This window comes from Chrysochloris asiatica, unplaced genomic scaffold (assembly GCF_000296735.1).
Source record: "Chrysochloris asiatica unplaced genomic scaffold, ChrAsi1.0 scaffold00318, whole genome shotgun sequence".
In the NCBI taxonomy this organism is placed as follows: Eukaryota; Metazoa; Chordata; class Mammalia; order Afrosoricida; family Chrysochloridae; genus Chrysochloris; species Chrysochloris asiatica.
The window spans coordinates 2,673,149-2,686,338 of record NW_006408836.1 but is presented as its reverse complement, the minus strand read 5'-3'; the positions used below and the strand labels follow the sequence as shown (position 1 = coordinate 2,686,338).

Sequence of the window (13,190 nt, the reverse complement as noted above, 5' to 3'; positions counted from 1 at the left end):
CTACTTTACATTAAAAAGCAAGTCTTAAACTTTACATTAAAAAGCAAGTCTTAAAGTCTTTTCTGACATTCACTGTGGTCTTTTCTTTCTTTCCTATCTTTTTAATGACCAACCGTTTGCTTTCTTCATGTATGATGTTCTTGATGTCATCCCACAACTCTTCTGGTCTCTAGTCATTAGTGTTCAGGGTGTCAAATTTGTTTTTGAGTTGGTCTTTAAATTGAGGTGGAGTATCCTAAAGGTCATACTTTGGCTTTCATGGACTTGTTTTCATTTTCTTCAACTTCAATGTGGACTTGCATATGACTTGCATAACAACGTGGACTTGCATAACAAGGGTGTTTGTTGTGGCTGATGATTTTGAGCTTCTTTGTCATCTCTTCCCACAGATGAAATTAATTTGATTCTTGTGTATTCCATCTGGCTAATTCATATCTATAATCCAATTTATGTTGTTGAAAAAGTTGTTGGCCTTGCAAAATTCTATAATGCAGTCTCCAGGGTCATTTCTATCACCAAGGCCATATTTTCCAACTATGGATCTTTCCTTTTTGTTTCCAACTTTCACATTCCAATCACTAGCAATTATCAATGCATCTTGATTTAATGTTTGATTAATCATGCTGGAGAAGTTAGTAGAATTGTTCACTTTCTTCATCATTGGCTTTGATGTTTGGTGCATAAATTTGAGTAATAGTTGCATTACTGATCTTCCTTGTAGGTGTTTAGATATTATCTTATCACAGAGAGCATTGTGCTTCAAGATAGATCTTGAAATAATTATTTTGATGATGAAAGCAATGCCATTTCTGTTCAATCTGTCATTGCATCATAAACCACATGGTTGTCCAATTCAAACTGACCAATACCAGTTCAATTCAGTTCATTAATGCCTATGATATTGATTTTTATGCATTCTATTTCATTTTTTGATGACTTCCAATTTTCCTAGATTCATACTTTGTATATTCCACATTCTGATTATTAATGGGTGTTTGCATCTGTTTTATCTCATTTTGAGTTGTGCCCCATAAGCAAATGAAGGTCCTGAAAGCTTTGCTCCACCATCTACTTTGAGGAGGCAACTCTTCCCCAGTCATATTTTGAGTGTCTTCCAACCTGAGATGCTTATTTTCTGGCACTATATCAAACAATGTTCTGCTGCTATTCATAAGGTTTTCAGTGGCTAATTCCTATGAAGTGGATTGCCTATTGCTTCTTTCTAGTTTGTTCTTAATCTGGATGCTTCACTGAGACGTGTCTATCATGCATGGCCCTACTGAAATTTGTTACACCAAAATACACCTGCTGGTATTTACACCACTAAAATTGGCAAATGCTACAAATCAGGGTCTCTACCATGAAAAACCAGTTGTCAAGCATTTGCTAGCACACCTAGGGATTTTATGTACATTATGTAACTCCATTCTTATTATAATATTTTAATGGTTTGTTATGAGTTATGTGATAGTTTACATGGGAGAACATTAGTTTTACATTCATCCTATCATATATCATTTCATTGCCATAGTTGCAATCCCCTCCATGCATCATCAACCAACCAAAGGGTATACACTACAAGCCTGCCCTCTGGATCTAAGTTCCCTCTTGAAAGCTTGTAAGCCAGTCACTTCTTGCCTTTGTAGCCCCCCCCCCTTTTTTTTTTTGTTTGGGTAGCCAATGTCCAAGTTGCCCATCCCTGTCTACTCTGTGTATGGAGGGGGTGGGAATGATCCTTGCTGTAAGGATTTGTTCCTCTTTTGAGCTACTGCAACCATAGGTGTAGGTCAAGTTCATCAAATTGTATCATGATAATTTTTTAGATTGATTTTGTTATTATGTTTTTATAAATTAATTTTAAACAAAGGAGACAAGTAAAATAGATATAATAGTGCATATTTCATCAACTGTTTGATCTTGGTTCTGCCTGTTCAAAAGCTCATACATTAAAGTTTATAAGGGAAGTGACAGTGAATTGTCTTCTTAGTTCCTCCATTTATCACTTGCCACAGAAATCAATATTTAATGTCAGCTCTTCTGGGGAAAAGATGTAGTCCATTGATGAAAATGCTTTCATTCATCTGAAAATCTCTAGCTGCACTGAGGAAATGTTTTTCTGTGTTTCTTCCACTTCCTACTGCAGGTGGTTTATTGGGGACTGGTTGGATTGCAGCAAGACTTGTGATGGTGGAATGCGTACAAGAGCAGTGCTCTGTATCAGGAAGATTGGACCTTCAGAGGAAGAGACACTGGACTACAGTGGTTGCTTAACACACCGGCCTATTGAAAAAGAGTCCTGCAACAACCAGTCTTGTCCACCTCAGTGGGTGGCTTTGGACTGGTCAGAAGTAAGGAAACCTGAGGCTGTATGTGAGATGTCTTAACTATCAGTACCAAACCAATTAGTATTAAGGACATCTGAGCATGTGAGCATCTTAGAACTCAACAATGAATTTAGCCATGTTCTGTTTTTATTGCTACTTGTCAGGAAGTAAGGGTGTCTTGGGCAGGGGAATCAAAGAGGAACTGGTCATCTGTCTTATTAAAAATAAGTCTCAGGTGAATTTGAAAGAACATTATGATGATTACTCATTTAAGTGATTTTTCTTCTCCTTGAGTGCATCACAGACTCAGAATTAGTGATACGTGATTAAAAACTGAAATTCAAAAAAATAGTCAAGAAAAGAAGATCCTGAACTTATTGAAGACCTAGATTGCCCTTTCCTAGGCACTCTGGACTGTTAACGGCATGATCAGTGGCTCAAACACACCAGCCTCCCTGGAAATCCTATATAAGGACTCTATGAGTCAGAACTGACTTTATGTCACGTAACAACAACAGGAGCTCAGTTGGAAGGCATAAGTTATGTCTTCCCCCCTCCCCCCAGGTAATGTTACAGACTGGGGTCCTGCTATGGCACGATAGGATAAATATTGTTGTTGTTGTTAAGTGTTATCTAGTTGATTCTGACCATTAGCGACCTTTTATAGGGTTTCTGAGGAGTGATGGTGAGCTTGAACCACCAGCCTTGCTGTTCAGACTGACCTTGCAGTCCAGCCCATTAATCCACAGTGCCACATCAGGACTCCATAGGATAAATGCTGGACTGCAAATGGAAAGGTCGGCTGTTCAAATCCATCACTTGCTCCTTGGAAAACCTATAGTGTTGCTGTGAGTTGGAAATGACTCGCCAGCACTTAATACAAACAACAATGTTATAGACTAATTGCTTAGCTCTTGAATATGAGTCTTTATCAATTTATTATTATTTGATAGCTATCTGTCTTCCATCCTGACTTGCCCAATAGAATGTAATCTCCACGAAAGTGTGAACTTTATTCTGTTCTGTAACTCCTGCAATACACACAATATGTTCGCAAATGTTTATAGAATAAATTAATCTTTAAAATAGTAAATATGGCCTTCAATGCTGCACTAGGTTATAATAAGAAGAACATTTGGATCAGAGGCACACTAATACTAGAACTGACTATATGGACTTTCACACAACTATCCACACATATGCATATACACATAGATATTTTAATTCTGTTGTGTATGGGGAAGAAACATGGAGCTCTACAGGATTTGCCTACAAGTGTCTTATCCACGGTCAGTGAAAAAGAACTGACTAAAATAATGCTTTCCTGGCATTACACGTGTCACAAAAGAACCCAATATAATCCAGAAGTACTTAGAAAGATGATTTTATGAAAAATAAGGTAAGAGGTAGTATTAATTCTTGATTCCCAAGTACATATGAAACATACACATGTACACACTATACTATTATCCACAATTCTCAAAGGATATCTGACTTGTCCTGTGGTGGTGTTGTTGTTAAATACTATCAAGTTGGTTCCGAACCATCGTAACCCTGTATAAGGTTTCCAAGGAGTGGCTGGTGAACTTCAACCACTGACCTTGCAGTTCAAACTAACATTGCAGTCCAGTGCATTAACCATAGCACTATACCAGGACTCCGTGACTTCTCCTATAATGCTAGTTAATGTTAAAAGGAGTAAGCACCTGGCAACATGGCTAGGGAGTCCTGGTGTGGCACTGTGGGCTAATGTATCAGACTTCAAACTCATTTGAACTACAAGATCAGTGATTCAAGCTCACCACCTGCTCCTTGGAAGCCCTATACAGGGTTGCTATGGGTCGGAATCGACATAATGGCACTTAACAACAACAATATAGTTAGAGATAATTCTTTCAAATTAACATAACAGGCTGTATTCCAGATTCTATATTAACATGTCCTACAAGCTCTGGTAGCATAGTGCTTACAAATCAGGCTGCTAATCTCACAATCAGCAGTTTGAAACTAACAGCTGTTCTGTAGGAAAACGATAAGGCTTTCTGCTCCCATAAAGATTTACAGCCTTGGAAACCCTGTACAGGGTGGCTTCGAGTCAGAACCAACTCCACTGCACATAACAACAACATGTGTTCCAAAAGGCAGTTGTTCGAACAGAACATGGAACACAGAATGGTTTAAAATTAAGAAAGATGTGCAACAAGGTTGTGCGACAGGGTGGCTATGAGTCAGAACCTACTCCACAGCACATAACAACAACATCTGACCAAGAAAGGTGTGTGACAAGGTTGTATTCTTTCACCATACTTATTCAACCTGTATGCTGAGCAAATAATAAGAGAAACTGCTTTCTATGAAGAAAAACATGGCATCAGGATTGGAGGAAGACTCATTAACAACTTGCGATATGCAGATGATACAACCTTGCTTGCTGAAAGTGAAGAGGACTTAAAACATTTACTGATGAAGATCAAAGAGCACAGCCTTCGGTATGGATTGCATCTCAATGTAAAGAAAACAAAAATCTTCACCACTGGAGCAATAAACAACATTCTTACCAATGGAGAAAAGATTCATCTTGGATCAACTATCAGCACTCATGGAAGCAGCAGTCAAGAAATCAAACAATGTATTGCATTAAGCAATCTGCTGCACAAGACCTTTTTATAGTGTTGAAGACCAAAGGTGGCAGCGTGAGGACTAAGGTGCGCCTGACCCAAGCCATGATATTTTCAATAACCTCATATGCATGTGAAAGCTGGACAGACCATAGAAGAATTGATGCCTTTGAGTTATGGTGTTGGAGGAGAATATTGAAAGTGTCATGGGCTGCCAAAAGAACCAACTGATCTGGTGTTGGAAGAAGTGCAGCCAAAGTGATCCTTGGTGGCCAGGATGGCCAAACTTCATCTCTCATACTTCGGACATATTGTCAGGAGGGACCAGTCGGGAGAGAAGGATATCATGTTTGGTAAGATGGAAGGTCAGATAAGAAGAAGACCCCCCAGTGTGATGGATTGGGAAAGTAGCAGCATCATTGGGCTCAAGCATGGCAACAATTGTGAGGTTGGCTCAGGACCAGACAGTGTTTCGTTTTGTTGTGCATAGGGTTGCTATGAGTCTGTACTGACTCAATGGCACCAAACAACAGCAGCAAAAACAAATGGAAATATTATAGTACTTGCTTTGACAATTTCCTATAAACCTTATTTGCTAAGAAAAACAATTTAAATATTATGTATATATAACTATTTTCCCTCTAAAACTTACTTTCTGAGTGGCCTTATTTTGATGAAAGCACATGGCTAAAAGATGAATAGTTTCAGATGGGACTTGGAAGTGGAGCGTCTGACCAGTTGTAATTATCTGTGGAATCTTTAGCAGAAATTGGAAATGTTTCTCCCAGGTTTTCTGGCTACACTTCACCTTTAGTAACTACATTCTGTCCTTGTAACTTTTAAGGAGTCCTACGGGTTGGATGTGGCACTGTGGTTTAATGCACCAGACTGCAAAGCTGTTTGAACTGCAAGGTCAATGGTTCAGGCTCACCAGCTGCTCTTCGAAACCCTATATAGGGTCACTATGGGTTGGAACTGACTCGGTGGCACTTAACAACAAATGGGTTAGATGCTAATTACATCTATTATAATTTTTCTAACTACAAAATTGGCGGTTCAAATTCACTAGCTGCTCTGTAGGAGAAAGACAAGTTAGAACGACGTCTGCTCTCATAAAGATTTACAGTCCCCCATAAAGAACCCAGTAGTTCTGGTGTGGCATGGTAGACTAAGCACTGTACTGCTAACCACAAAATTGTTGGGTTAAACCCATCAGGTGCTCATTGGAAACATTAAAGAAAAACTGTCAGATGCAGTAAGACATCTTTAACATAATGTTGTTAAAAGTGCTATTAAGTTAGTACCAACTCATAACGACCATGTGTAGAGTTTCTGAGGCTTTTTAAATCTTTGTTGGAGCAGAAAGCCTCATCTTTCTCCTGAGGAGTGACTTGTGGGCTTGAACTGCTGACCTTGCTGTTCACAGAGCCACTGTGCACCCCTTTGACATAATAATACAGTATTATTAACAATAATGCTTTAATGCGTATCACAAAGCAGCACAGTGTTACTTTAAGTGGGAACCAACTCTATGACACTTAACAGCATCCACAACAACATAAAGATCCCTGCATAGGGTTACTATGAGGAGGGATCGGCTCAATGGCATGGGTTTTTTGGTGTATCTAGCTTTAATTTTATTTTTCAATCAAATGAACAGATATTCTTGGTATTGTTCATGCAATTGTTAAGAGAAACAGTATGGACTCTTCTGTTTTTTTTTAACATGGATGGGTGGATTAAATCTTTGATTCTTTTGAAAGATAAGGTCTAGTGTTAAAGAATAGATGTTCTATAGAGTTGTACAAATTTTAATAATTATAAGCAGCCCCCAGGTTACCAATACCCAACATAAGCATAATTTCAAACCAACCCCCAAAGCATATTTATTAAAATTTGAGGTGCACACAATGGGTCATAATACTAGACAGGTGTTACTTTGTGACATGCATTAGTACATCATTGTTATTATTGAATCGATACTGGCTCAATGGCACCTAACAACAACAACAACAACAAAACCACAGGGCTAGGCAATCTCAAGAATATTATAAACAAATAAAGCAACTCTACAGAACTAGAGAATAATATAAGATCATATTTTAATGAAACAGTGGATTGTGATATATAAACATATATTGTTGTTAGGTGCCTTTGATTTAGTTACAACTCATAGTGGCCCTTTTGTACAACAGTAGGAAACACTGCCCAGTCCTATGCCATACTCACAATTACTGTATTTGAACCCTTGCTTTTAAGGAGAATTGTGGCTGCTCTTCCAAGACAGATTGGCTTGTTCTTCTGGCAGTTCATGGTACTTTCGACATTCTTTGTCAGTACCTTAATTCAAATACATTCATTCTTCTCTTGCCTTTAGTATTCATTGTCCAGCTCTCACGTGCATCTGAGGTGAGTGAAAATACTATGGCTTCAGTCAAGTGTACCTTAGCCCTCAGAGTGCTATGAGTGATTCCGATCTGAGGTTGGAATAGACTGGAATAGAATCAGAAAGCTTTTTATTTGAGAGAAGTTGAAATGAATGTTGAGGGCGTATAAATATGAAGTAGGGAAGAGAATAGGGAAGCTCGGGAGATATTACTAAAATAAATAATGAAATAGGAAGTTTATGTGATCAAAGTATGGTAGGATAATTTGCTTAAGTTTTAAAGAAAAAGAGATAAAATTGATGAAAACAGAACATCATACCACTTATGTTTCCACAAAAAGTGAAGAAGCTTGTTAGATTCTAAAACAGAAAGTAGAGGAAATTTCTGTCAACCACTAAAATACTAAAACATCCCCATATTGTTGTCGTGGTCAGTTCTGATGCATAGTGACCTTATGCACAACAAAATGAAATACTACCCAGTCCTGTGCCATCCTCACAATCGTTACTATGGTGGAGCCCAATGCTGTTGCCATCCTGCCAATCCATCTCGTTGGGGGTCTTCCTCTTTTTCACTGTCCCTCCACTTTACCAAGCATGACACCCTTCTCCAGGGGCTGGTCCCTCCTGATAATATGTCCGAAATATGAGAGACAAATTCTAGCCATCCTGGCTTCTAAGGAGCACTCTGGTTGTACTTCTTCCAATACAGATTTATCTGTTCTTCTAACAGTCCATGGTACACAGACTCATTTCATGCTGGCTCACAGTCTTCTGTATCATTTTATTTTTAGCATAAAACTACCAAACATAAGCAGCCTGAGAAATAGCTATGTACATTACTGACACTTTTCAATTCCAGTAACCATTTTATGGTGTTTTGTTCTGTTTTTCTGAATTTAGCCTCTGTGGGTTGTATTTCCACATCATTGGAGCTCATGTACCTTTGTCCTTACCCGGTTCTTAGAACTTTGATTCTTATCTATCCAATTGCTGAAGTGATTCACTCAAATGGCTCTAAAGAGGTTCATAGACACTCCTGGAGGTTGCTTGATGAATATGTCTAATTCAAGGGAGTTTTGACAGCATTTGTACTCTCTTCTTTAAGATAACCAAGCTGAAACTTAGGGGAAAGGAGCAGTGCTGAGTGGGTGGGATGCACATGTTGGCAGCAGTTGTTGGCTCTCCATAGACAACCAGGAAAATGAACTGTTCTGGGGTTAGCCTGGTGAAGAAATGTGTTTATTGTCTCAAAGACTCTAGTTGAACATTATCTTTGCCACCATCTTCATCCTTTGTTCAAAAGGCAGTGGAACTCACATGCTTCCTTTTCCTTACTGTAACAGGCACACCACGTCTTATCTAGGGTAAAAATAAATAAATAAATAAATAAATAAATAAATAAATAAATAAATAAATAAAATATCATAACATAAAATAAAAATCTAAGTGACTACAAAGAATAAGGAGCCTGTTCCTGAGAGGAATGGAATACCCACTAAAAAAGAGGAAGCCCCTCTAAAGAGCAATTGATTGTAATCTCTTTCAGTTATCCTTTTGTAAATCTTCAACACAATTTTCTTTTGACCTGCCTATGAAGGTGTCCCTCCTCTTTTGGATCCTACCCTTTGCTCTCTCCGCACGCCCAACTATCAACTGTCTGAGCTTTGCTAATTACAAGGGTGAGGTTCAACTGGTAAAAAATATGTTGCGGAACGAGGAATTTACCCTTTGACCTTTTCCTTTTCTTTGCCAGCAACTCTAATATAAAATTTTCATTGTTGCAAATCCAGGAACTATTCCCCTCTCAGTGAAACCTATAAGGTACTTTTTTGGGGGGACCCCCCACAAATTACTTTTGTAAAAAATCACTCCTCACCATGTCTTTTGTGAAAATAATGAAGCCATAGCTTTCTCATTTCTTATTATCTATTCCACATTCCTGGGATCATCTATGTTATATTGGACATTAAATGATTTTTTTTTGTTTTGGTCTTACCTTGGCAACTAGCTCTTACAAGCATCACTGCATACTGTGGCTAAGCCCAGCAGTCCTAGCCTATATGTTTGATATATCAGAATTGCAGTGCAGACTGAGCTGGTTCTGATTTGGCCCCCTGCTGAGAATTTGCCTTTCTACAAGGAACACAGCCTTTGGTATGGATTGCATCTCAATGTAAAGAAAACAAAAATCCTCAACACCGGACCAATAAACAACATTCTTATCAATGGAGAAACAATTGAAGTTGTCAAGGACTTCATTCTTCTTGGATCAACCATCAACACTTATGGAAAGAGCAGTCAAGAAATCAAACAACATATTGCATTAGGCAAATCTGCTGCACAAGACCTTTTTGGAGTGATGAAGAGCAAAGATGTCAGTTTGAGGACTAAGGTGTGCCTGACCCAAGCCATGGTATTTTCAATAACCTTATATGCATGTGAGGCTGGGCAGTGAATAAGGAAGACTGCAGAAGAATTGATGCATTTGAGTTATGGTGTTGGAGGAGAATATTGAAAGTACCATGGGCTGCCAAAAGAACCAACAGATCTGTGTTAAAAGAAGTGCAGCCAGAGTGCTCCTTGGAGGCCAGGATGGCCAAACTTTGTCTCTCATACTTCAGACATAATGTTAGGAGGGACCCGTCACTGGAGAAAGATATCATGTTTGGTAAGGTGGAGGGTCAGAGAAGGAGAGGAAGACACCCAGCAAGATGGATTGGCAAAGTGGCAGCATCAGTGGGTTCAAGTGAGGTTAGCCCAGGACCGGGCAGTGTTTAGTTCTGTTGTGCATAGTGTCACTATGAGTCAGTATGGACTTGATGGCACCTAACAACAACAACAACAACCAAGGTATACCAGAGTCCTGGTGTGACACTGTAGAATAAGCACTGGACTGTTAACCACAAGGTTGGTAGTTCAAAGCCACCTACTGCTCCTTTGAAAACCTATATGGGACTGCTATAAGTTGGAATCAACTCAATGGCACTTAACAACACTGATCAGAATCTATATTTTAACAAGAACCCTAGGAGATTCTTATAAATCCCCAGGTGATTCTTACTCCCACAGAGTATGCATTGACCAAGGTCTATTTCTTATACTTATTAACTAACTCTGGGTAAATGCAAACTGGTATAATACCAAGTGACCTTTTAGGCCTTGTATTTAGGTAGCATTATTTAAGAAGAAGGAGTCCTGGTGTGGAGCTAAGGGATCATACATTGGACTGCAAGGTTGGTTTGAACTGCAAGGTTGGTGGTTCAAATTCACCAGCTGCTCTCTGAAAACCCTATACAGGGTCACTGTGAGTCAGAACCAACATGAAGGCACTTAACAACAACAAATTTAAGAAGAATATAGAAATATTCTTAAAGAAGAGACTGTTGTGTTTGTTTGGTAAATGTAGCATCACCTTGTTAATGCCTAAATTTTACTCTGGTTCTATGACTAAAGCACTTGACTGCTAAATGCAAGTTAGCAGTTTAAACCCACCAGCTGCTCCTCAGAAACGCTATATAGGTCGCTCCTCAGAAACCCTATGCAGAGTTGGAAACAACTGGGCCACAGTTAACAACAACAACAATCCAGCGAGAACTCAGTGTGGCCTCAATCTTTAACATTTCTATTCTTTACAAGTGAGAGCCAAATTATTTTCCCTGGTAGGGTTCCAAATACTATTTTTCTCCAAAAAATATGTTTTTGCTTCTTAATCATAGAGCATTAAGCTAAAGCAAAAATTTATCTTTCATCTCTATATCCCACTGAGTTGAAAACAAAAAACAGATGGTCTTGTTAGATTTTAAATAATTGTGATATTCTGATTATATGAATGTTGTTGTTGTTGTTATGTGCCGTGGAGTCGGTTTCAACTCATAGTGACCCTGTACAGGGTTTCTGAGGCTATAAATCTTTATGGGAGCAGAAAGCCTTATCTTTCTTCCAGGGAACAGCTGGTAGTTTTGTACTGCAGCTCCTGAGGTTAGCAGCCCGATTCATAACCACTACGCTATCAGAGCCGGAGAGACTTGGAATCAGTGTATAGAAATTACTGCCTGTCTTAGTTTCTTCAAATACAAAGTGATAGGATTGTTAAAAGAATTAAGTGAGATAATATTTGAAAAGTACATAAATTAGTACTTAACATGCAGGAAACAATGAGCAAGAGTTTTCTATAGCATAACTCTGCCATTTAATAGCTTTGTGACTATCAACCTCTTAATGCTGTTTGTTTTCTTAGTTCAAAACAGTAATAATTGCCATGCCTCAGAATTTTTATTTTGGTAAGACTAAATAAATTATAGCACTTAGTAAAATCCTTGTTTATTAAACATAGTGTTCATTAATTGGTAACTAATAAAAGGAGAGTACTTCTGGTGTGGTGTTTACACTGAACTGCAAACTACAAGCTCAGCAATTCAAATCCCCCAGCTGCTCCTTGGAAAGCTTGTATAAGGTCGCTATGAGTTGTAACCGACTTGACGGCACTTAACATCAACAACAAGAAGTAAAAGTAGTGGCAGTACTAGCCATGGCAGTGGTGACGTTCCAGCAGCAGTAGCAGTAGCTTTATGCATGGCAATGAACTAGCACTAAGAAAAACTGCGAATTGTTCAGTATGGCTGGGATGTAGAGAGGAGAATCAGAAAGACAAGCAGACCCTTATATTAGGATCTAATAAGCATATTTGGTTTTGTTTTGTTTTTCTTGAAGATCTGTTGAAAGATTTTTTAGAAAATCTGGATGAGATATAATAGGATTTACATTTTAGAAATATCCCTCTGACTGAAGTTCAGAGATTGTATTGGAGTGAGGCAAGAGCTAGAAATGCGAGATGTGTTCAAAAGTTATTGCTTAATGTGGGAAATGATGTTTGTCTAAAATAAGGTTAATGGAAATGGGGGTGAAGACAATATTAAGAGATATGACAGAGATCTAGAAGCTGAATTAATAGGTCATAGTAATTGATTATATGGTAGAGTAAGAAAGCAGCAAGAAATAATGATAGTTTATTTGTCTATGAAAAGGAATTATAAGGATCAGGAGTCTCCTTCTTGTTTTATGGATCCCCAACAAAAGCCTCTTCTGGAACCTCACTAGGAATGATTGTACATTATCTTCCTTTGAAATGCAACTTAATAAATCTTTTTCTAAGTTAAAAGAACTGTATTATTAGTACATATATTGAATTGGAGAGTTTGCATGAGATCCTTGATCTTCCCCTGAAGAAATGTTAGTAGTTTTCTTGTTCTCTACAACATCTGCCAGGCTCAAGAATTGGCCCTGTGGCACTGCAGGGTAATGCACTAGAACACAAGGTCAGTTTGAACCTCAAGGCCAGTGATTCAAACCCACCAGTTGCTCCTCAGAAACCATATACAGGGTTTCTGTGAGTCAGAATTGACAACAACATTGTTCATTTGGATATCCCTGTCTCAAATCTAGCACACCTCCTGGAAAAACAATGTGGAGGATATTCCCACCTGGTGGTGAATCAAAACCATCATCTTCCCAGCTCAACAACAGCATGTATGTATTGAGTGCCTACTCAAAGCCATCTGTTGTATGCTTAGAGGGGGTACAAAGGTGAAACAGAAATGGACCATAATCTTAAGAAATTTACAACCTGTGAGGGACAAGAAGATATGTATAAAACAATGGGAAAACAGACAGATGGTGATTAGTGACGCAAGAATTTATGTATTCTACTTGGAGGCCAGGATGGCTAAGCTTCGTCTCTCATACTTTGGACATATTGTCAGGAGGGAACAGTCACTGGAGAAGAATGTCATGCTGGGTAAGATGGAGGGTCAGAGAAAAAGAGGAAGACCTCCAATGAGATGGATCGGCCAGGTGGCATCA

The 13,190-nt window shown here is 38.6% G+C and overlaps 1 protein-coding gene across 1 annotated transcript in view; it reads left to right on the top strand.

The window, feature by feature from the left end:
* Positions 1 to 13,190, top strand: part of LOC102819479 (A disintegrin and metalloproteinase with thrombospondin motifs 6-like) — a 530,326-nt gene that overhangs the window by 493,612 nt on the left and 23,524 nt on the right. Inside the window, exon 21 of the mRNA XM_006875298.1 lies at positions 2,144 to 2,348. Coding sequence (XP_006875360.1) covers positions 2,144 to 2,348 — 205 coding nt within the window. The remainder of the gene's footprint in view (positions 1 to 2,143; positions 2,349 to 13,190) is intronic.